This window comes from Sceloporus undulatus, chromosome 6, assembly GCF_019175285.1.
Source record: "Sceloporus undulatus isolate JIND9_A2432 ecotype Alabama chromosome 6, SceUnd_v1.1, whole genome shotgun sequence".
NCBI lineage: Eukaryota > Metazoa > Chordata > Lepidosauria > Squamata > Phrynosomatidae > Sceloporus > Sceloporus undulatus.
The window spans coordinates 85,235,615-85,258,149 of NC_056527.1; the positions used below are offsets into that span (position 1 = coordinate 85,235,615).

The following is a 22,535-nucleotide window of genomic DNA, read 5'->3' on the forward strand; positions in this document are numbered from 1 at the left end:
ATTGATTTTATTGTTTAATTCACTGTGCTTGGTGCTACAGTTCCATAAATTGTTTTCCTATTATTCGCGTGGTTCAAATTTTTGCACCATTCCATCTCTCCAAGGTTTGGGTTACCTCACTTAGCATTTCTTCTTTGGTTGATTATATTCAGCTATGCACCTGCTCTCTGCTTGTGGCACATATATTGTTGTGTCCCAGGATGTTCTGTGAACAGATGGTGGATAAATGGGGTTACTTTGGGGCTGCCTGCTGACTGCCAGAGTTTGAAGTTGGAGAGCCCTGAAGAATATCGGACCTAAATTTAGATATCTCTCCCCTCCCCAAAAAAACCCCACGTATAAATCAAGATCGGCATTGACAAAAGAGGGGACCCTAAAATTAATATGCAAATGGTATCTAACCCCTGTGAAACTGTCCTGGATGATGAAAAACATATCTCCAAAATGTTGGAGAGGCTGTGATACCTTAGGCTCCTTTGAACACATGTGATTGGACTGTCCCAAGGTTAAAGATTTTTGGAATGCAATACTGAGGTAAATCTATTGTGAAACAAACTATAACCTTCTGTCCAGGCCTTCTCTCATTGTTAATTTATTGTAATGAGAACACTTGTATGAAACATCATAAGCTTATCACACTTCTCATCTCAGCAGCCAGGAATATAATTGCAAGAAGCTTGGGAAAAATGGAATGTACTGATGAGCGACTGGTGGAAAAGAGTTTGGGACACTTGGTTAGTGAAAAGGTTTCTTATACCATACTTTTCGACTCTGTAATGGACAAAAGAAACCAGGCACCTTTTTTGATGACTGGTCAGTGTTTATTGATTACATCAACACCAACTCATTTGTTATCGGACCTCCTACTAAATCAAGCTATTCTTTGGAAAGATACTTTGATCCCAGCTTCATCAACTAGCGAATCTGAGTGATGTCTTTAGGACTTTATTACTGATATTATCCCACAAAAGATAGCTATTATGCAAGTTTACATGTAGATTTCAAGAATGTTTGTTATTTATGTATTACATGTTCCCTTGTAAAGCCATCTGGGTTGGCAGATGTATCTAATGTGACAGTGCAGTGGATGATGTACTTTCTCTGTCTGTCCTGAATCTCCCATCATTTAGTTTCATTGAATGAGCCTGGGTTTTAGTATTTTGGCAGTCCACTTGTCTCCACACCACACATTATCTTATACACCTGTGTCATGTGTTCCTGTGTTCCCTCTTTTTTCTAACCTGCAGTCCCAGTGTAAACAAACAAATAAATAAATAAATTTATTTATTTACGGTAATTAAATAAATAGTGTGAGAGCCAATGTGGCATAGTGGTTTGAGCTTTAGACTGTGACTCTGGAGACCATGGTTCAAATCCCCACTTGGCCATGTAAACACTCTTTCAGCCTCAGGCAATGGTAAACCTTCTCTGAACAAATCTTGCCAAGAAAATCCCTTGGCCTTAGGGTTACCATAAATGGGGAACGACTTGAATGCAAACAGTACATATGAATAGTGTACATTTTCCTGAAAGAGAAGTAGGTGGAAGAGAGTAGCTCACACTTCATGCAAGAATATTTAACTGAATAACAAATAAAAGGAACTGTGCTAGGCCTCTTGCCTGCAGCCGATAGTGGAAGACATCCTTGATTGCTTCTTTAACTCAGGTTTATCACAGTGGAGTGGTTTCATTTTGCTTTCCTCTTAGATTCTACTGAACAGAAATGGACAGTTGAGTCTTCTTGGTGCCAACTTTGAGCTTGCTGCCCTTTAATGTATGGAATAGCCTTGCGTTTGTAACAGAGTTAGGCATGAGAACAATACAAACAGGCCTGCCTTCCATCAAAATCCATAGGAGGCTATACTTGCATAATGTAAAAAACATAAATCTTCTTTGCATTTATATAGTACACATCCAGAGTTTAAAGCACTTCACAATAATCCTTACCACTGTCCTATAACATTAGACATTGTTATTTATCTATTACAAATAAGGGGTTAGATTACATTGGCACAGACCTCATATTCACAGCCATTACGGTAAAAAAGCAATAAACACTCACGCTACTGTCTGCGCAAAAGAGAAATTGCAAGATCTTTCAACCACACCCCTTTGCTTACTTTTCTTAGACTGTTCACAAATCACCCTTTCTTTTCTTAAGCATGTTCACATTGATTTTCTCATATGTTCTCTTGTGGGGGTGTGCAAAGAGGGGGAACTTTGTCAGCATGTGAAAGTTGGTTTAAAAGTATTTTTGTAAATAAATAAGCTTCACTCACACAGAGATACCCGTTGCGCTGTTTAGTTATTTTCACATGCCACAGGGAATGAAAGAGATGATTCAGGAATCCCTGATCCTTACAGAATTTTTTTTCAACTCAGTAAAAACCTCTGTTTCTCCACTTTAAAAAAAGTAGCATATTTAAGGAGAAAGCCCAGTTCAAATTGGCTAATTCTGGAATGACGGGGTTGTGTGCATATAAGGCTTTAGATACACAAGAAACGGAATAGATACCAAAGTCTTCAATCCTGTCTCCGCCAACTAAAAATATCCTGTAATGGTTGTCATGAATTTTACCATTAGCAAAGAGAGAATGTGAGCCACTGTTGAAGTAAAGGCTTTCCAGTCCTATGAGTGCCATCCAGCAGTAGTTTCAAATGAAGTAGAGTGTATTCTGGGCAAAAACAATAAAACATACTTAATTTAGTGCAGGAGTGGTGAACATAATGCTTCTCCAGCTTTGTTTGCAGCATGAGCTTTCATAGACTTTAGTCAACTTCCTCAGATGCGTATAGTAGAGTGGAAACTAGGGACAGACACATTACATTTAGTTTCAAAGGTGCTACAAGAAATCTCTACTACACTGATTTTACAGACTAACATGACTATATCTTTGAATTAATGGAATCATAAGAGTTGGAAGAGACCACAAGGGCCATCTAGTCCAACTCCCTGCCATGCAGGAATTCTACCAGATACGTTGTACTGCAGCTCCCATCATTCCTCACTATTGGCTAAACTGGCTAGTACTAATAGGAGTTCATGAACATCTGAGAGCCACGCATTCCCTGCCTCTAGGTTTGCCTCTTCTCTAGTCTCCAGGGCAAGAGAGAAGAATCTCAGGGCAAGAGTATTGACTTGGAATGTGTATATTTTCCTCATTTGTTAGACTTGACCTGGCATAGTATTCATGAATTACAGTGGCATGAGTTGGACCTATGCTGTTGTGACTCACTTCTTTAGTTGTTGCATTCTTGGAGAAAGGTAAAGACAAAAAAAAAAAAACCTTCTGAACAAATCTTGCCAAGAAAAGCCTGTGATAGGATCCCCTTAGGGCTGCCATAAGTAAAACAATTTGAAGGCACAGAAAAACAAAAAGGGGTTGGATTTCTGTTCCAACTAACAAAATCCCCTCCCAAATCCATCTTTTAATAGGTACAGTCCTCCCTCAACAAATCTATTTCCAGTTTGTTGGAGAGAAGGGGGGTAGAAATAAATGCAGATATTTTTGTGGCTGAACGCACTGCAAGGGCTCTATTTGTGGTGATGTCCTGTGGACCCCCAGAAGTCCTTGCAGATGCCTGTCACAGCACATCCAGCAACAGAAGAAAAACTGAGTGCATTCCCACTCACACACACATCCCCTATGACAATAAAGAAATGGCCATGGGAGGCTTGTGGTGCTTACTAGGTGAGTTTTTGGGGAGTAGCATCACAAAGAGTCAATGTGTCACAGTGGTTTGAGCACCAGACTATGACTCTGGAGATCAGGGTTTGATTCCCACTCTGCCATGAAACCCACTAAGTGACCTTGGGCAAGTCACATGCTCTCAGCCTCAGGGGAAGGCAATGGCAAAGCACCTCTGAACAAATCTTACCAAGAAAACCTCATGATAAGGGGTCTGCCTTAGGGTCTCCTTAAGTCAGAAACGACTTGAAGGCACACAACACAGAGACACATATTACAAGATGCAGTTATGTGGTAGACCAATGCAGGATCTTGGTGTTTTTACTTGCATGCCATACTCTATATAACTATGGTTAATTCCTATTAAGCATAGCACCATGCTTAATGGCATCACTAGGGGCTGCCCCTTATAACATCACTCTTTTAGCATCATCAAGGCCCATTCTCCAATGACATAGCAAAGTGTTGTTCCTCAGTGTCAGGGCTGCTCCTGAAATCTAAGGACTTAGGGTAGTGATCCTGACCTGGCAGTCCTTCTCATCTAAATTCTGCTTATGCTAGAATTTCAGGGATTTGTGACCAGATCACCAGCATCAAGGAGACCTGAAGCTGTAATTTTGGCTTTTTGATGTGAACATTCATTGGACGGATATCATTAATGGGTTTCTAGTACTTATTTTTCTTCTCCTTTTCATTCTCTCCTAGGGATGAAGCGGCCCTTAAGCCCATGTCACTCCCCTGGGAGTGGCATCTGTGTGAGCCTCACAGAGAGCCCTGGCATAGGATGTCTGCCAGAGCAGCGCTCAAAAAGGGAGAAAAAGCACCCATCATTCACCCTTTGCGAGGTGTGTAATATCCAGCTCAACTCAGCTGTGCAGGCTCAGATCCACTACAATGGAAAGTCACACCAGAAACGCCTCAAGCATCTCAACAAGGGCAAAATCCCAACAAGTCAAGGTAAGGTCTAGTCTGTACAGAGGGCCTCTGAGAAGTCTGAAGGAAAGTCTCAAATGTGGTAGGTCTTTAAAATGCATAAACGGACATTACAGTAACTGTCATCCTCATCTATCCAAATGTGGATGGCTTTCTTACAATTCTAGCCTTTCTTCTTTGTTGTTCCTCATGTCTGGCATGCCTTCTCAGATTACCAAAGTACAGTTGACCCTCCACATTTGTGGCTTTGACTTTTGCAGATTTGATTATTCACAGATTTGATTAATATGTTCTCTCTAGGAATCTCTAGGTCCTCCAGTATGACTCCATTGTCAGTTTCTGCCAAAGTTCACACTGAAGGACTGAGAGATTCCTAAACAGGAGACTTCTTTAGGCACTTATAGGTCCTCCCATTCAACTTCATGGTCAACATCTGATACATCTTGACCACAGAATTGCTTTGGCGGACCTAGAGATTCTTAGAGAGATGTTCTCTCAAGTAAAAAAAAAAGTTGTTTAATTTGTGGTATTCCCACTTTCATGAGGGTCCTGTGTCCCTAACTGCAGCGAATGTGGAGGGTCTACTGTAATGCCTGTTTTCTGTGACTTCCTCCAAATTCCCCCTTAAGACTCACCTTTTCTATGGAAACTTTTGCTTAACTACTTTAACTTAACCTAGTCTATGTCCCTTACATAAAACATGGCGGCACTTGGTAGTTCTTTGTGAGTTTCAACAGCAACTAACTCAGTTTAATATGAAGATTCAAATGCAGCAGTCTTTTGAATTCTGAACTTTTAAAATTTTGTGATGTACTTGTCAGCCAGAAATCAAACATATTAAAAATAAAAATATATTTATATTTTAAATATATATTTTTATTCTAAAATTTATTTAGAAATCCATAGTTTGCAAGATAATATCTTGAGAAGTGTATATTTTTGTGTTAAAAATGTTCAAAAATACCTGTCTTAAATATGAATTGTGATGCAGAGTCTAAAATGATTAGAGGAATAGTCTAGAGTGATGAATGAACATACACGAAACTTGGCACAGACTGGAAAAGCAGCACGCCAAACCTCCTTGAAACTAATCCTAAATGAAATAGATGCATATTCTTTACTGTTTTTGCTTCTTCTCATCTTCCTTCCCTCCCACTATTTTTTCTCCTCTGTCAAATTTGGAGGGGAAAGGTAAATCTACACTGTAGAAATAATGCAGTTTGACACCACTTTAATAACCATAGCTCCATGCTACAGAATCCTGGGGTTGTGAGGCACTAGCACTCTTTGGCAGCAAACATTAAAGACCTTTTAAAACTATAAATCCCAAGAGTCCATAGGATGGAGCTACAGCACTTAAAGTGGTGACAGAGTGCATTATTTCTTTATCGGAGATGCACCCAAAGAGTTACTTTCTGTAGGAGAAACTTTCTGTTGTTTTGCAAAATGCCATGCGTGGTGATGGTACAATATAAATGATATGTATATGTCGTCAGCTCCCACCATGACACTACCTTTCCACAATGATGATATTGCATGCTCCTGTGAGGCAAGAGACTATGCTGATAGTAGCACTGCAGCTGGCAGGGCTTCCCATGTCAGATATACTTTTTCTGAAGATCCAGACTACATATGCCAAAGAGGTACAGGGCAGCGACGGTAGTGAGGGGTAACACCGGCAGAGGATCTTTCAGAGACAACAGCAGTAACTGTTGTTACTAATATGTAGTAGGAGACACCGGCAAACCTCTTCTGAGTGTCTTCTGACATGAAAACCCTGTAATGTGATGATCCAAAATGAAACAAGAGATATTGCCAGAAGACGAGATTCCCAATTCAGAAGGCACTCAACAAGCTACTGAGGAAGAGTAGAGGACAGGTATGAGTACTGCTGTGGCTAATGGCACAACTGGACTCAAATCGAGAGAATGATCAGTTGTTTACATGCTCAGGGGTGAAAAGAAAGTCTGAAACTACACATATAATAGGAACATGGAGTGTGAAAAGCATAACTCACAAGAAACTAAACATTATAAAACAACAAAGGGAACATAGAAACAATGCAATATTTGGGATGAGTGAGTGAAAGTAGACAGGAATGGGACATTTTCACTCAGTGTTTTACTCAGGAAATGAAAATCTAAGAAGACATGAACAGTCATTAATAGTGAGGAGAGATGTAACAAAAGCAGTCAGGGGATATAATGCAAAGTTTGACTGAATAATAACACAGACTTCAGGGAGAATTCATCAGTATCAATATAATCCAAGTTTATGTTCCAGCTACACAGCCAGAAGAAGAACTTGAAAAAATTCTTTGCTGTCATCCAAGAGGAAATTGATCACACATCAAAACAGTATGTGCTGATAGTCATAGTGGACTGGAACACAAAAATAGGAAACAGAACCAAAAAAGGATGCTTGCAGCATTTGGCCTAGGGTCAAGGTATGAAGTAGGAGAATGACTAAGTGAATTTGTTTGAGACCAACAGTGTTCATTGCAACACATTCTTCAGACAACCAGAAACATAGCTATATATGGATGTAACCTGGTGGTCAATATAGAAATCAAATAAACTACATAGGGAAGCTCCATTCTTTCTGGGAGGAAAAAGAAAGAAAGGCCAGGAGCGCATTGTGGCATAGATCATGAGCTGCTAATATAAAAAATTAGATTAAAGCTAAAGAAGAACACTAAATTAATCATTGTGCCAAAATACAACCTAAATAACATCCCTGCAATATTTAAAAATAATGTAAAAAATAGATTTGCACTATTAAGCCTAATTGACCAGGAGCCAGAAGAAGTGTGTAGTGTGATAGAAGAATGCAAAAAGACAATATTTAATGCCAAAAAGAAAGAAAAATCTAATTGGATGACAGATAAAACAATTCAAGCAGCTAAGGACAGATAAAAACTAAGAGTAAAAAAGGACCAAATAGAGTCAGAACCCTGAATGCCACTGTTCAGCAGCTTCTGAGAAGTGACAAAGAGAACAAATGTAATAATACATGCAAAGAAATAGAACAAGAAGCCTGTTCCATAACATCCGAGAAATCAAAGAGCAATTTAAACTGAGTGGGAATGCTATATGATCAGCAGAGGAACACACTACATAATCAAGAAGAAATAAACAGACAATAGAAACAATACACTGAAGAATTATATAAAAGAGATGAAAGGATGACAGGTTCATTCAAGGAAGAACCATTTGAAGATGAACCTACTATTTTAGAAAGTGTATGGAAGCTGCACTCAGAGCACTTGGGAGAAATAAATCATCAGAAACTGATGGCATACCAATAATGATACTTCAGGCTACAAAGACAGAATCTATTCTAGTTCTAACTAAATTCTATCAAACAATGTGGAAAACATTTTTTTTAAAACAGGGTACAGATTGGAAATTATCAATATACATTCCAGTCTTCTATTCAAGCAAAGTAATGCTCAATTGTTTACAAAAAAAGACTATATAGAGCGAGAAATGCTACAGGTCCAAGCTGAGTTCAGAAAAGGAAGTGGTACTAGATTGCAAACATAGGTTGGATAGTGGAGCATATCAAAGAATTCCAAAAGAAAACCACCCTGTGTTTTATATATCATAGCAAAGTCTTTGAATGTGTAGAGCATGAGAAATTATGGATCACTCTTAAAGAAATGGATGTATTTCTGCAACATTTGATTCTCCTATGCCCAGGACAAGAGGCAACCACCAGGACTGAATATGGATAAACAAAATGGTTTCCAGTTGGCAAGGAAGTCAGGCAGGGCTGCATTTTATCACCCTATCTGTTTAATTTGTATACTGAATATATCATACATAAAGCAGGATTACACTTAGAGGAAGGGGGAATGAAAATTGGAGGAAGGAACATCAAGAATTTAAGATATATTGATGACACCATATTACTAGCTAAAATAGCAGAGACTTGGGATGATGAATGAGGAAAGTCAAGGAGGAAAGTGCAAAGGCAGGTTTACAGCTGAATAACAAGAAAACAAAAATAATGTCCATAGATGATTTACATAACTTTAAAGTAGACAATGAAGACATTGAAACTTTTAAAGATTTTCCTTATCTTGGCTCAGTCATTGATCAGAATGGAGACTGCAGTTTAGAAGTCAGAAGAAGGCTGGGACTTGGAAGGACTATAAAAGAACCGGACAAGATCTTCACATGTAAACATATATAATTGAATCCTAAAGTCAGGATTGTCCATGCTATTGTATTTCCAGTTTCTATGCATAGGTGTGAAAGTTGGACAGTGAAGAAAGCTGATAGAAAGAAAATCAACTAATTTGAAATGTGGTGCTGGAGAAGTGTTCTGTGGATATCATGGTCTGCTAAAAAGGCAAATAAATTAGCATTGAATTGAGGCAGGTAACAACAAACATTAGAAGACATTACTCACTAGAAAAGACAATAATGCTTGTCAAGATAGAAGGCAGTAAGAGAAGAGGAAGACCACATTACAGGTGGACAGAGTCAATCAAGAAAGCCTATGTCATTCATAGGGCTGCCTATGGTCATTAGTAATCTTGGCCAGTTTATCTGAGCATGAATTTGGAAAGGCAAAGCTGAGTTGGGTGTTCTTGTTGTTTGCATGCTGGTTTGTTTTTGCTTGGCTGGCATCTTTCTCAGCAGGGGAGGAGAGGGAGGTGATGAAGCAGCTCATAAAAATCCATACGTATTTTGCTGTATGGTGCGGCACAGTGAACCCAATTTACTGTTTATTCATCTCAGTAAGTTGTAAGCAATGATTATCACCAGCCTATGTTCAGCTGCAATGGGGAAGGGAGTGTAGTAAATGGGTCAGTGGTGCTCTTTTGAATACCTCTCAGACAGGGCATACTGGATCACCATTCCAGTTGTTTCAGTACCATCCTGTTGCTAATTCCGTTATTATTCCCAGGCTAAATCTATGCACTGTTTAGTGTGTATTTATATGTGTAGTGCTTTCAAGAACATGCAGATTGGAAGGGTTCTTTTAAGGAATCATTAGCAGAGCTTGGAAGTGACTTGTGACAAATTATTTCCAGTTATACTTTCGTTACTGGAAAAGAGAATTAATTACATTATATTGAAGTTGTCCCAGAACTCCTTCTTAAAAGTACATTCCCAACCTCTATGGAAGTATGTATGCCTGCCATCTTTTTTTCTACCTCCTTCAATACATGTCATTTTTAAAAAATATGTGTAATTTACTGTATATAAAGTATTCAAATGGGGAAAGTGTATATCTCATTCTGGAACTTCCTGCCCTTTTAGTTTCTCATGTCTGTCTTAGCTCTGGATATGATCTCCCTGAATTCAGATCCCATGGTTCTCTATATCTGGATTGGTGGGGAAATAAGATCACTCAATAAAGAATTTAATTGATTTCATGTGTTATCTTTCCCCAACCTGGTTGCCATATTGGCTTCGGATAATGAGAGTTGTAGTCTAACACAAAAGGATGGCTCAGTGGAGAGGGCTGGTGGACATTATTATTTGATATACCATCATTCAGTTGAAAGTATGAGTTGTTTGTCTCAAAGAGAATTTTGTGAAGATGATATCAGTGCGCTGGTGTTTGATCACCGATGGTTGTTTCCTGCATGTGAGTCACCACTTCAAGTGATGATTGTACATATATGAATTTATTCTTATAAATGTTTGTATTTCTTCTCCACCACCTTGTATGTTGTTTCAGACGTTATATACCTTATACAACCTTATTTATTAAAGTCAGTGTGGTGTAGTGGTTTTAAGCATTGGACTACGACTATGGAGATGAAAGTTTGAATCCCCACTCAGCCATAGAAATCCACTTGGGCAAGTCATACTCTCTCAGCCTCAGAAGAAGACAAACCCCTCTGAACAAATCTGGCCAAGAAAACCCTGTGATCGGTTCGCCTTAGGATCGCCATAAATCAGAAATGACATCAAGGCACACAACTACAACAAATACAACCTTAAAAACACTTTGTCATTATCTCTATTTGTGCTTTCATTTGCCTGCATGATGTGAGTTCCTGAGCTGCATTATTACCATAAGCTTCAGATACAGTGGATGAGCTATAGAGCTGGAGCCATGCCTTGCATTTCTCCAGTTTTCCAGCAGCTTTGCAGAGTCTGGAGGGGGCAGCAGAGTCATACACACTATTACCAGGCTCAAAATGACTCTAGCATCTCTCCGTCTTTAAACATTTCTGTATCATTGCTGTTTAAGAACTCTATATTAATGTATTTGAAGCTGATTGAGGGGGGCAGTTGTAGAATCTATGGATGGTTCCTGGCTGTTTTCCATCCCCTCTTTTCTTTCCAGCTCAGGGTCCCAGAGAAAAACGAACATGTTATTAATAGAGATATTTCCTATGCTCTTTTTTGAGGGGGGCACTATACAGTTAATTAAATGTACAATAGCCCTGAACTATCCCAGGGGTTATTAAGATGGTGAAAATAATCCAGGATGAACCCAGTTTGAATCTCCGTTGTTCACATGCATCCGGATTGCACCCGATTAAGGTTATGGGGGGGGGCTGCCAAAAACCCATTTAATCTGGGATAATCAATATCGGGATTTTCCCTGAGTTTAAAAAAAAAATCTGCATCATCGGTAGTGTGAATAACCGATGTGAATAGACCTGGGATAAAACTCTGATTGCCTTAAATGTTCTGAATGCATTCACATTGTTGACTCCATCTTTATTTGAATGCTTGCCTATGTGAGCAACAGAACTTGCAGAGATGCGCATCAGTGCGGTTCCATAATGTAAATAACAAACCCGGAAAGCGTGAGTGAGATGATCTGCATCGCTGTGCTAACAAAATGATGTCTGAATCCCCACCCCAGTATCCAGTCTGCATTGAGAAGCTGGCTCTGTAAATGGACCTGAGAAAAGAAAGAAGGGCAAAAATGGCATCTGGATTCATCCTAAAAGTGTGTGATGGATGGCAATTGCAGCCAAATAGGAACTGTGAAAGAAACCAGAGAAACAGAAGCCACTCTAACCCCCTCCCCATCTCCTTGTTTTTTCCCAGAAAAAGGAAAAAGGGGGTCAGAGGATGTTCCCCCCCCCCACAAATAAAGCATTTGTAGTTTACAGTGATAAATAAATTTATTCTTGCTGTGTAATTTTGCAGACCCCAGGGGAGACTGCCTTGATTGAGTCTATCCATTTTGCATGTGGTCCTCCTCTTTTCCTACTGCCTTCCACTTTACCAAGCATTTCTGTCTTTACTAATGAGTCCTGTCTTTTCATGATATGGCCCAAATAGAACAGCCTCAGTTTAGTCATCTTGATTTCTAGGGACAGTTTAAGCCCAGTTTGCTCTAGAACCCATTTATTTGTCCTTTTAGTGGTCTACAATATCCGCAGAGCTCTCCTCCAGCAACACAGCTCAAAGCGAGTTGATTTTCTTCCTATCAGCTTTTTAGTTTATTTATTATCCATCGGTTATATGTATTCTCTATCTTTATGGCACTGAGTTCAAGATAACATATGACTGCTTTCAACTTTACTTTCACAACAACCCTGAGAAGTGGGACAGGCTGAATAAGAGAGAGAGAGTGATCGGTCCAAGGTCACTCACTCAGTGAGTTTCATGCTTACTTGGAGATTAGCACTTGGGTCTGCCAAATCCCATTCCAGTGCTCTAACCGTTACTACACACTGGTTCTCCAGCTTGGTGGTGCATGCATGTTCTGGGCCAGCCTTATTTGATAGACTATATTTGTACTGCTCTTAAATGGCCTTTCTGTGACTTGCTGGTAAAGGTGTGACTGAGACTGCAGGGTGCTGGAATTTAATCCAATTGTTATGGTTCCCTCATCCTTCTGTGTTGTTTCCTTCAATCCTCCCTCCCCATTCCGTGGCCCCAAAAAGTCAACAAGCATCCACAGCCGCCACAGCTTATGTTCCCCAAGCAGGCTTGCCTTTGGCCTTGTCAGTTTGCATTGGATCAAGTCGACAGTGTAACATTTGGAACAGGACGGATGCTCTCCTTAGGGCTTGTCTACACTGCAGTGATTCTCTGCAAGGCCTGAACCACCTTTTTCCATTTGACCATCTGCTTTAAAAATGCTACTGAATTAAGCAGTGCCTTTATCTGTGCAGCATTAGGTTATCCCTACATGACTCTTTTCCCCACCTCTCACATACTGAAATTACATGTTAACAGAAATCTGGCAGCCACCACTGAAAGCAGCATTCCTGTCCTTCCTGCTGCCCTTTGCACCCGATCATGATAAGGTCTAGGTCGGAAATCAAAATGTGACATCATTAAACTGCAAATTCCTTGCCTCCCTGCTTGTAATGAATAGGAAACGTTCCTCCAGAAATGCCACGCATTTAGTCCAGTTAGATGGTACAAGGGAAGGAGGAAGGACTGTAGGACTGCACTCTCGAACAGGACCATCATGTCTGTAATATCTGATTTCTCAGGGCTTGGAAGTACCATGTTACCATGTCATAGCAAAAGCCAACATTGGTGGCTGCCGCACTGCACAATTAATACAGTTTGCTTTATCTGCCATGGCTCCATCCTATGGAATCCTGGGATTTGTAGTTTGTTGTGGCACCAGAGTGCTCTGACAGAGAACCCTAAATATCTCACAAAACTACCACAATTCCATAGCATTGAGCTATGACAGTTAAAGTGATGTCAAACTGCATTAATTCTACAGTGTGACTTATGAAACATTTTAATGAAAATGACATAAAGATGGGGAAGCAGCTTAGATAATAAGTTATATTTACTTGTTTTTGAAGAAACATTACTTGGGAAGGATTTGGCTTTTGGGAGGGCATTTTAAAGAAATTCGGGGAGGGGGGGAATAAACAAGTAGCAGTACCATGACAATAATGTGTTATGTCACTCACAACTCTCAGTCATGTTACTTGCAAAAGTGAGTAGCCAACGGTGTTTTGCTTTATCAAGTAATGCTTCCAAACTGCAGTTTCCAAGGAAACTAAAAAGGCCCAAACAAGAAATATAGGGACACAGAGCTGCCACCAAGCTGCAACTCTGACCTACATCCATCCCCCATTAACATCTAGCAAAAGACATTTCCCTGATTTGACATATCATGCTCAGTGTTTTCCCTACCATTCTCTGCTTCATTGGCTGTCAAGAGGTCAGGGAAAATGAATGAGAACGGGGTCATCCCAAGACAGTTTCCTTCTTCAGGGGGGAGCCGCAAACGGTGCCCCCTTCCTCACGTCAAGGTGCATGGTACCCAAAGCCAGCCAGGCTACTTTGAGATATGAAGCTGAAAATCTTGCAAGTGTCTCTTGCCTCATGTGATGGGGGGGGGGGAAATATACTAAAGAACAATTTGTTGTAATTTTATGACACTCAAAAAGGACTGCCAGAGGCTGCCACCTCACCTTGCCAAATAGCAGGCCTGGACATGAGTGAAGGGTTGTCATTTTGCACGTTGTCTTTTACTGGTCATTACTGGGGGGATGTGAGTCAACAGCAGAAATGTGTCCCCAGTAATGTTTATTTTTCACTTCAACAACTCTTCCAAATTGGTCTAAAGAATCACGATGAGTTCTGCTGGTTATTGTCACCTCCTCATCCATTCTGGGGAACTGTTTGTAGTTTCTTGCTTCTGCACTACAACAATTTATTTTCTTTTTTTAAAACGTGGGCATATTTTAAGTGGGGGCATGGCTGAAGTGGTTGTATGATTTGAAAGCCAAATTTCTACCTTTCTGAATTTTATAAAAGAAAATTGAATTACGGTGATAAAACACAAACAAAAAAATGGAACTAAAGCCGGAAAAGAGATGTATCTCAGATTTTTATTTTTAGAGTGGGAATAAAATGTTGCCGCTGGTGCCAAGAATTACCAGGGAAATGGTAAGGCTGAGGAGAAACACCATTTTGATATTTTTAAAAATCCAAGAGCTACAGCAAGAAATACCACAACATCCCAATACACTTACTCCATCTGGAGGAGCCATTAATGAGTTTTCTCTTACAGAAAACTAAGGGGCTGTGCAGACCGGCAGTTTGGGCTGGCTTGGGGGTGGAGTTGGGGCATAGCATCTCCATGATGCACGCCCCAGCTCCGCTCTCATGGCAGCATGACACCGCACACTGAACCGCATGGTGCACAGTGTCACTGTGCTCCTCCTTCACTGCATACATGTGACACAGCACCAAAGGAGTGCTGCCAAGTTGCAACAATGCGGCTGTCATGCCCTTTGCAGGGCGCAAAAAACAGCTACTTTTTGCATCTCCTTTTTTCGCCCTAAAAAGGCCAGATTGGGGCCACAGCGTGCAGTTGCCACAGCCCCAATGTGGCTGTAACAGGGGTGGCTCCAGGCCACCCCTTGAGGGCTGTGTGTACATTCGCCAAATGCCCTATTTGAACTCTGCTCAGCACCCATCCATACTCTTATTTTTCATTTTTTCCCCATCTTGTGATGATACCTTTTCATTCAGAAGCGATTTAAGTAAAATGTTTGAAGGTGCCAAGTAATTCCTCTTGCTGGTCCTTTGGAGGAGGAAAATGCCTTGATCTTTTTTTATCCTTCTCTGACCAATCTCTTTATACACACCCCCAGCACCACAGTAAGAGTAGGAATTCAGTCCATGATTCTGGAAATTATTTGCTGATTTCCTGCTCTTGCTTTGGTAGGGGGGGAAGGAGGGGGGGGCTAAGCAATGTCATTTTGTGTTGCGACAGAGTTTTTGGCAGGAACAGTGAAGGGTACAGCTGGCCTGTAAGAGAGGCTGGGAGGGCTCATTTGCCTGAGATGGTTGAGTGAGTCCATGATTATAATGCCAGCTGACAGGTTTCGTTGGATAGATAAAGGGATTTTTAAAATAAAACTATAACATGCAAAGCAGAACAAGGACCACCACGTTTCTGTCTCTGGGTGAAGAGAGGGAGTTGAGATGGTATAAAAATGAAAGCTTTGGTAGTTGGAGGGGCTTCTTCCATAGGTGGACTCACATGAGGGATGTGGCATTGCTGAAGAAGGGCTGGAGTTCCAGAATTATTCTGATGGTTACAAGAATGGTTTCAGTGGCTTAAAAACTACAACATTGCATCTCACCTTGCACTGAGTTAGGCTAGTTCAGGATATGTTATTAGCTTCGGCAACATCAAAAACAACATTTATTTCTCAGTGTGCAAAGAGATCTTGTAACACCTTTGAGACTAACTGAGGGAAAGAAGGGGATAGCATGAGCTTTCATAGACCTGTGCCTACTTCCTTGGATGCATGCTCAGGTTTAGGAAAGCTAATGCTTCCAGCTTGTTTTTTTCAATTAGTTTCAAATATGCTACATGATCCCTTTGCATACTGATTTTCCAGACTAACATGGCTATTATGTCTTTGAATTCTACAACATTTATTTATTTTTATTTATTTTGCCCTCCCTCACTGAGCTGGGAAAAGAGGCTGAAGAAAGGTCTCTTTGCTAGCGTGCGTCCCCCTTGCTGAAGTTCCTTCTCCTTTCTCCTCCAGTGAATGGAATAAGGTAAAGAGGGCACCACTGGGAAGGTTGTGGTGACTGTAGGCCTCAGCTTTTCCTTCCTCAGACCCTTATTTCTCAACATTTGGAGCAGGTGGAGAATATGCATGTGGGGTCTACACCTGCCCTGCCACTGCTACCAAATATGGGGACCTTCTAGAATCTAGATGTACTCATGGTTCCTGTGTGAGACATTTTTCTTATAACCCTGCCACTGGATATTGCCAAGTGGACTACTGCTAACCCCACAGACACCATGTGTCCAAAATCAATCACTCCAATAACACTATTATGGCATTCCAAGAGATGCGTATAATACTAAAATAATTTATTAAACAATTCAAAATACATACAATTAAAGCTTTCTTATTTAATGTGTCTAAATCTCAATTACCTTACACATTGTGAACAGCTTAGGGAGTGTTTAAGTGCACTGATAAGCAGTATAGAAATGTACTGCTATTGCTATTCAGCCACTAGTAACCCACAACATTCAATATTCGCCTCCACTCCCAACAGATCACTTCCTTTATTACATATGCTATAAATCAGTTCTTCTTAAACTATCTGATATAAACAACCAGCAGTATTTTATTCTGTTGTGCCAGGGACCAGCACCATATTTGTTCCCTTGACTGCAATTGTTTATTTCCACCCTGGAAACTAACTAGGAACCGGCACCAGTCCAAGGACCATTAGCTTGAGAAGCATGGCTATACATTGCACACACAGCCATACTTGACATTACTTTCTCTAATAAAAACAATAACATTTTTACAAAAGTCCAAACATTACGTTGTGTTCTCCCCTCCACCCTTGAGGATATCCCAAAGGGGCTTGTTACTTTTCAGTATCAATGCTCTAGGGATCCATCTAGGGTACTTATGGGGCAGAGTTTGGAAAAGTTTTTTGCTTTCAGCTCCCAGAGAGCTCTGCTGTTGGCTTGGGCATATCCTAGTAGGCCTAGTCAGACCAGCATCATAACATGAATTGTGTTTCAAAGCAATGATATACAGTAATTGGATCTAGAAGTGTTTTGAGAGCAGAACTAGAGGACAAAATAAACATGGAGCTGCTGTTAAGAATAATAGAATTCTGCCCATATCGGGTTCCCACTACAGCAGTGACCAATGTGAGGTCCTTTTTGTGCCCAGTGAGTCTCCCAGATGTTGTGCTTCTAAAACACTTCCCGAATTGCACAATGATGTTGTGGTGGCAGCCCCAGAAATCAGAGCTTCTGAAAGTTTTCTTGAAAAACACCCCTCCTCTTCTCGCTTAAAAAACGGCACTGCAAACCATGCATAGAATGAAAGCTAGAGTCTTTAACCCCTGCCTAGATCTATAGCTTTTCTTGAATATGTCTGAAATAGCTTTTGATTGCTCTTGGTGGTTTGCTTGTTTACACACAATGCACCAATGCAAATATGTGTTTTGAACAAACAAAAGAAAATAGCCTCAGTGCCTTATGGGAATAATGCAAGATTGAAAATCCTGCCCAGGACACCAGCCAATTCACTCACTTCCAAGGGGGAGCCTCAAATATTCCAGGGGTATCCAAATATCGGTTTGACTTGTTAGGCAAGCCCCCTTTTGACCTTGTTATCAACCACCTCTTCTCCCAATCTCCTTCATCAGTCATGTGTGTGTGTGTGTGTGCGCGCGCGCATGCACACACAAAGATTTCTTTCATTTGTGCTAGAAATCAGAGATGTTCACACATTACAATCAACACAGATGCAGTCTGCACACGTGTACAAAGCAGGTTGATTTGTCCACAGATAGGTTTTCATATGTTTCATTCAACACATAAATACTGTACCCAGATTACTGATTGTACCCTGGCACAGTTATGCATACAATACAGTTACTCAAATGCAATAGTATAATGTACAGGTGTTACACAGGAACCTCTAATTGTACATTAGGGGTGTTCACACACCAGTGTATGTGTGTGCACACTGTATGTACACATGTTCAAATGTTTGTGGGAATCTGTAGCAAAACTGTTTTTCCTGAATTTGTCCAAACTACTAAACAAGTTAGAAAAAACTAAGCCTTCATGTTATGCTCAGAGGTTTGGAAGACATGATGGAGTTCTTTGTCACTTACAGAGATTTGAATAAGATAAGAAGTAGCATTGATTTCTCCATCTGTTTCTAATTTTGTTGAAACCGCTCTACAAAGGCCATAAATCCACACTCCTGTCCCAGTTTCTCTCTGTTTCTTGTTGAGAGAGCTCAAGGAAGAGACAGTGTTTTTTCAACTTGCGCGGAGCTGCAAAGAAAGCTAGAACATGAATTTCTCATGCTTCATTCTATAAACCATTCAAGACAAAACAGCCCCTCTTTTGCTTCTGATAAGTGTGGAGGGCATAGAAGGAGGGCTTAGGAAAGCTGCTATTTCAATTTAAAAGATGTCAAACTTTATTCTAGCATCAACTCTTTCAGTCACTCCAGTTTAGCAGCAGCCCTAGTGTGAAAAGTAGGCTTCACTTTTATTAAAAGTCTAAAATGTTGGGGTTCACTAACAAACGTATTATTGGCTTCTCCGGAAAACAGTCCATCTGGAAGGAAATCTTTAAGAATTATTTAATCCCATCTTCTTCTTTTTTTTAATCTTCTGACATTTTAGAAGTGCTTTTAACCTTGAAAGAGTTCTGAAATGCCATCAAACCATGCTGCATGTTTGAATGTGGATGACAGACATGAAGTGAACAGCCTCTGAATCTTAGTGAAGGGCAAACGCCGTGGGAAGCAGCCAATCCATTCAACTGCAAGCAGATCTGTCCAGAAATAACTGAATGGTGCAGTTGAGTAACATACAATCTCTGCAGGGAAAAAAGATACCCTTATGCATTTTGGCAGAATTGGGGGGTAGGGGTGGGAGCTAGAGAGGAAAATAAGAGCTTGGAAAGAGTTGCAAATAACCAGCCATTACAATAAATATGGTATAACTATATAATGTTACAACTGTAAGTTCATATGGGATAACTTCACTCATTTGGAAGTGTACCTGTAGCTTTGTTTCCAGTGCCACCTGGCCAGAAGGATGAGGGGCCTGCTTGGATAGATATCCCTTTGTAGAACAACACACCAACACCTTGAGAAAATGCAGGCCTGAGACTAACATCAACATTTTATAATTTTTCTCCGGTCTGATTTTTTACATCTTTGCCTGATGAAGAAGCAAGTGGAGCTTCAAAAGCTTGTATCATATATTATGTGCATTTTAGATGGTGCAATAAAGGTATCAGTGTTTTTTTGGATTTTGGTTGTTATTCTATTTTGCTATATGGCCAATATAGCTACCCATATATATCTAACTTTTAGTTAATGCTATAGTTACATGTATGTCATCTCACTAAAAATTGGAGAGGGAAGGAGGAACATCATATGGTTCAAGAGTTGCTTTGTACTAGTTGTGGATGTTGAGTCAACAAAAAGATGGATACTTTGCCTTAGTGTTACTACAAGGCAGAAATTACTTGAAGGCATACAACAACAACTTTTGCTTTGCTTTTTAAAAGAGTGGCTGTTTTAATTACTTTTGATAAACAGGAAAGTAAATAGTTACTTTTGGAAATGCAGCTGTAATATAGCTAATTACTTTTTCTGCTAGATTTACAACTACAGTTGGCCCTCTGTTTTCGTGGGGGATCTGTTCCGGACTGCCGCCACCCCCCAAAATTGAGGCTCATGCATATTCAAGCCTCATAGGCTTGAATGGAGCGTACCCCGGTGTGTGCAGCCTGGGTGTGCACGTGCCGGGTGCGCGCTATAGGAAATAGCAGAGGTTGCCCCTCCGTGGATATTCAAGGGTGCAGATCTCAGATCCGTGAGTTAGGAGGGGCGAATGTATAGCTAATTACCTTTTAAAATGACTTCTGAAACTAAGTGGAGGGCTGAATCAGAGCAACAATTGGTGATTGAAGTATAGTAATCATACATGTAAATATACTTACTTTGAGTTACTGCATTCTTCTTTGTGCCTGAATTCCTCTGTGCCATTACAGAGCTGAGAAGGGTATAGTGTTTCTTTTGTAATTAAAAAGCATAGGAATAATTTGCTGAGAAAGGACAGAAAACCAGGGCCTGACATAGATCTCCACTGTCACCTGTTATTTAGTTATGACTTGGTTCCAGGTTATTTGAATTCTGCATCTCCCTTAATGAGCCCATTAGACCTCTAAGATTGTCTGGAGAAGCCTTTCTGCCTCATTATCTTCTCATGCTTGTTTGGTGGGAACAAGGGAGAGGGCCTTCTTGGTGGCTGCTCTGACTTTGGAACTCCCTTCCTAGAGAGGCCAGGATGGCCCCATCCTTGCTTTCCTTCCATCAGCAGGTCAAACCATTTTTGTGCAGACAGGCTTTTACAAAGTGACTAGGGTTGTACTTTTAATGCTGTGCTGTTTTTAAGGTTTGTAAATAATCTTTTAATGCATTTAAATATTTTCAGTGTTTAATTTTTTAACTTCATAAATTATTTAATTGCTTTTAAATTTATGCTTTTATTAATGCTTTTGTATTGTTTTTAATTTTTATTGTTTTAAATACATTGGTAGCTGTCTGTAATCTATTATCGGGAGAAGGGGGATATTTATTATTATTATTATTATTATTATTATTATTATTATTTCTCCTTTGAATTTGGTAATCAGACGCACCTTTTGTGAAATCGTGATAGGATTTAGCATCTTGGATAGTTCTTTTAGAGTATGGAATAAAACCAGCACCCCTCTGGACTACCCACAACTTAGTTGTGTCAAATCAGAGCTACATGTGAAAATACGTTATCTCTATGTGTTCCCCACTACACCCCTTTAAACATCCCTACTTTTGGCGACTTGTGGGGAGTTCTCATTCTGATTCTAGCAGAGAATCCCCTTTGCCTGGAGAGAGCAGATCTATAGCAATCCCTGCCCCAGCCTGTGGGAATAAATATTTTTCTCTCCTCTAAGGGCCATTCACGCTACATAACTACAATGTAATATTCCACTTTAACTGTCCTAACAGTATCCTAAAGAACCCTGGGATTTGCAGTTTTGGGTGGCATTTAGAATTCTCAGCCAGAGATCTCTAGTACCTGACCAAACTGCAAACCCCAGGATGCCACAGGACATAGTCATGGCAGATGGAGTGAAATCTAATAAAATAACTGTGCTGTATGAACTGTGGTGTTCATACTGAGCCTTGGTGGTGCAATGGTTAAATGCCAGTACTGCAGCCACAAGGTTGTGAGTTCAATCCCAGGCAGGGCTCCAAGGTTGACTCAGCCTTCCATCGTTGCGTAGGTTGGTAAAATGAATACCCAGCTTGTTGGGGTAATTGATTTACAGATTGTAAACCACTTAGGGAGTGTTGAGTGCACTATGAAGTGGTATAGAAATGTAAATGCTATTGCTATTGTTAGATCCTGCAGGAACCAACTTTCTGAGAGCTCTCAGTCCAATCAGCAAATATTAAGCGTGTTAATTACCTATTCCAAACCACTACAACCCAAAATTTTGTAGATCATTTAAAATAATATACTGTTGATAAGATAAACCCATCCTCTTCCTCATTCTACTGTTAGGATTTCAGCTAAATTTAGATGGAGTCCCCTGACTTTGGCAAGTGAATGTAGCAGATGATATCATTGCTCCACTAGTAAAAATAGTAATAATCCTGAGGCTTCCAGCCTGTGATACCTGCCCCTTCTATACATTTGGCTTTGAGTATCACTGAAATGGACCTTGTAACCAGCTTAATGAGAACCAGCTTGGTGTAGTGGTTTGTATGTTGGACTGTGACTCAGGGGACCGGGGTTTGATTCCCTGCATGATCATGAAACCCACTGGGCGACCTTGGCAAGTCACATGCTCTCAGCCTCAGGGAAAGGTAATGAGAAACCTCCTCTGAACAAATCTTGCCAAGAAAGCCCCATGATAGGATCACCTCAGGGTTGTTATAAGTTGAAAATGACATAAAGGCACACAACAATATCAACAACCAGCTTAATATAAATCTAACAGGTTATAGTAAATTGGGATAAATTAGTGAACCAGGAGACGGCTCCTTTTGCTTATTTGAGTAGTGATTTTGATCATCTTTGCTTAAAGGTACAGTGGTCCCTCCAGATTTGCTGGAGTTAGGGGTGAAGGATCCACATGAATGTGGAAAACCCGGAAATAACAAAAACACTATGTTTTTACTTGAGAGAATACCTTTATACCTCTATGGACCTCCAAAAAGACTTATAAATGCAAAGAAATCAAGCCTGAAGTCTACTAGAAGACATAGTGACTAAACAGAGTTTACTGTACTTTGAGCATGCCATGAGATTCACTGGAAAAGACAATAATGCTTGGCCAAGTTGAAAGCAGTAGGAAAAGAGAAGACTGCATTACTAGTGGATTGATTTCATCAAGGAAGCAATGGCCCTGAGTTTGCAAGAC

General features: G+C 40.2%; 1 protein-coding gene across 4 annotated transcripts in view; it reads left to right on the forward strand.

Moving 5' to 3' along the window:
* Positions 1-22,535, forward strand: part of ZNF385C (zinc finger protein 385C) — a 201,177-nt gene that overhangs the window by 70,816 nt on the left and 107,826 nt on the right. For all 4 annotated transcript variants that reach the window (XM_042476759.1, XM_042476761.1, XM_042476762.1 and 1 more), the window contains exon 2: positions 4,395-4,646. In XM_042476759.1, the coding sequence (XP_042332693.1) occupies positions 4,397-4,646 (250 nt within the window). In that variant the 5' untranslated portion in view covers positions 4,395-4,396. The remainder of the gene's footprint in view (positions 1-4,394; positions 4,647-22,535) is intronic.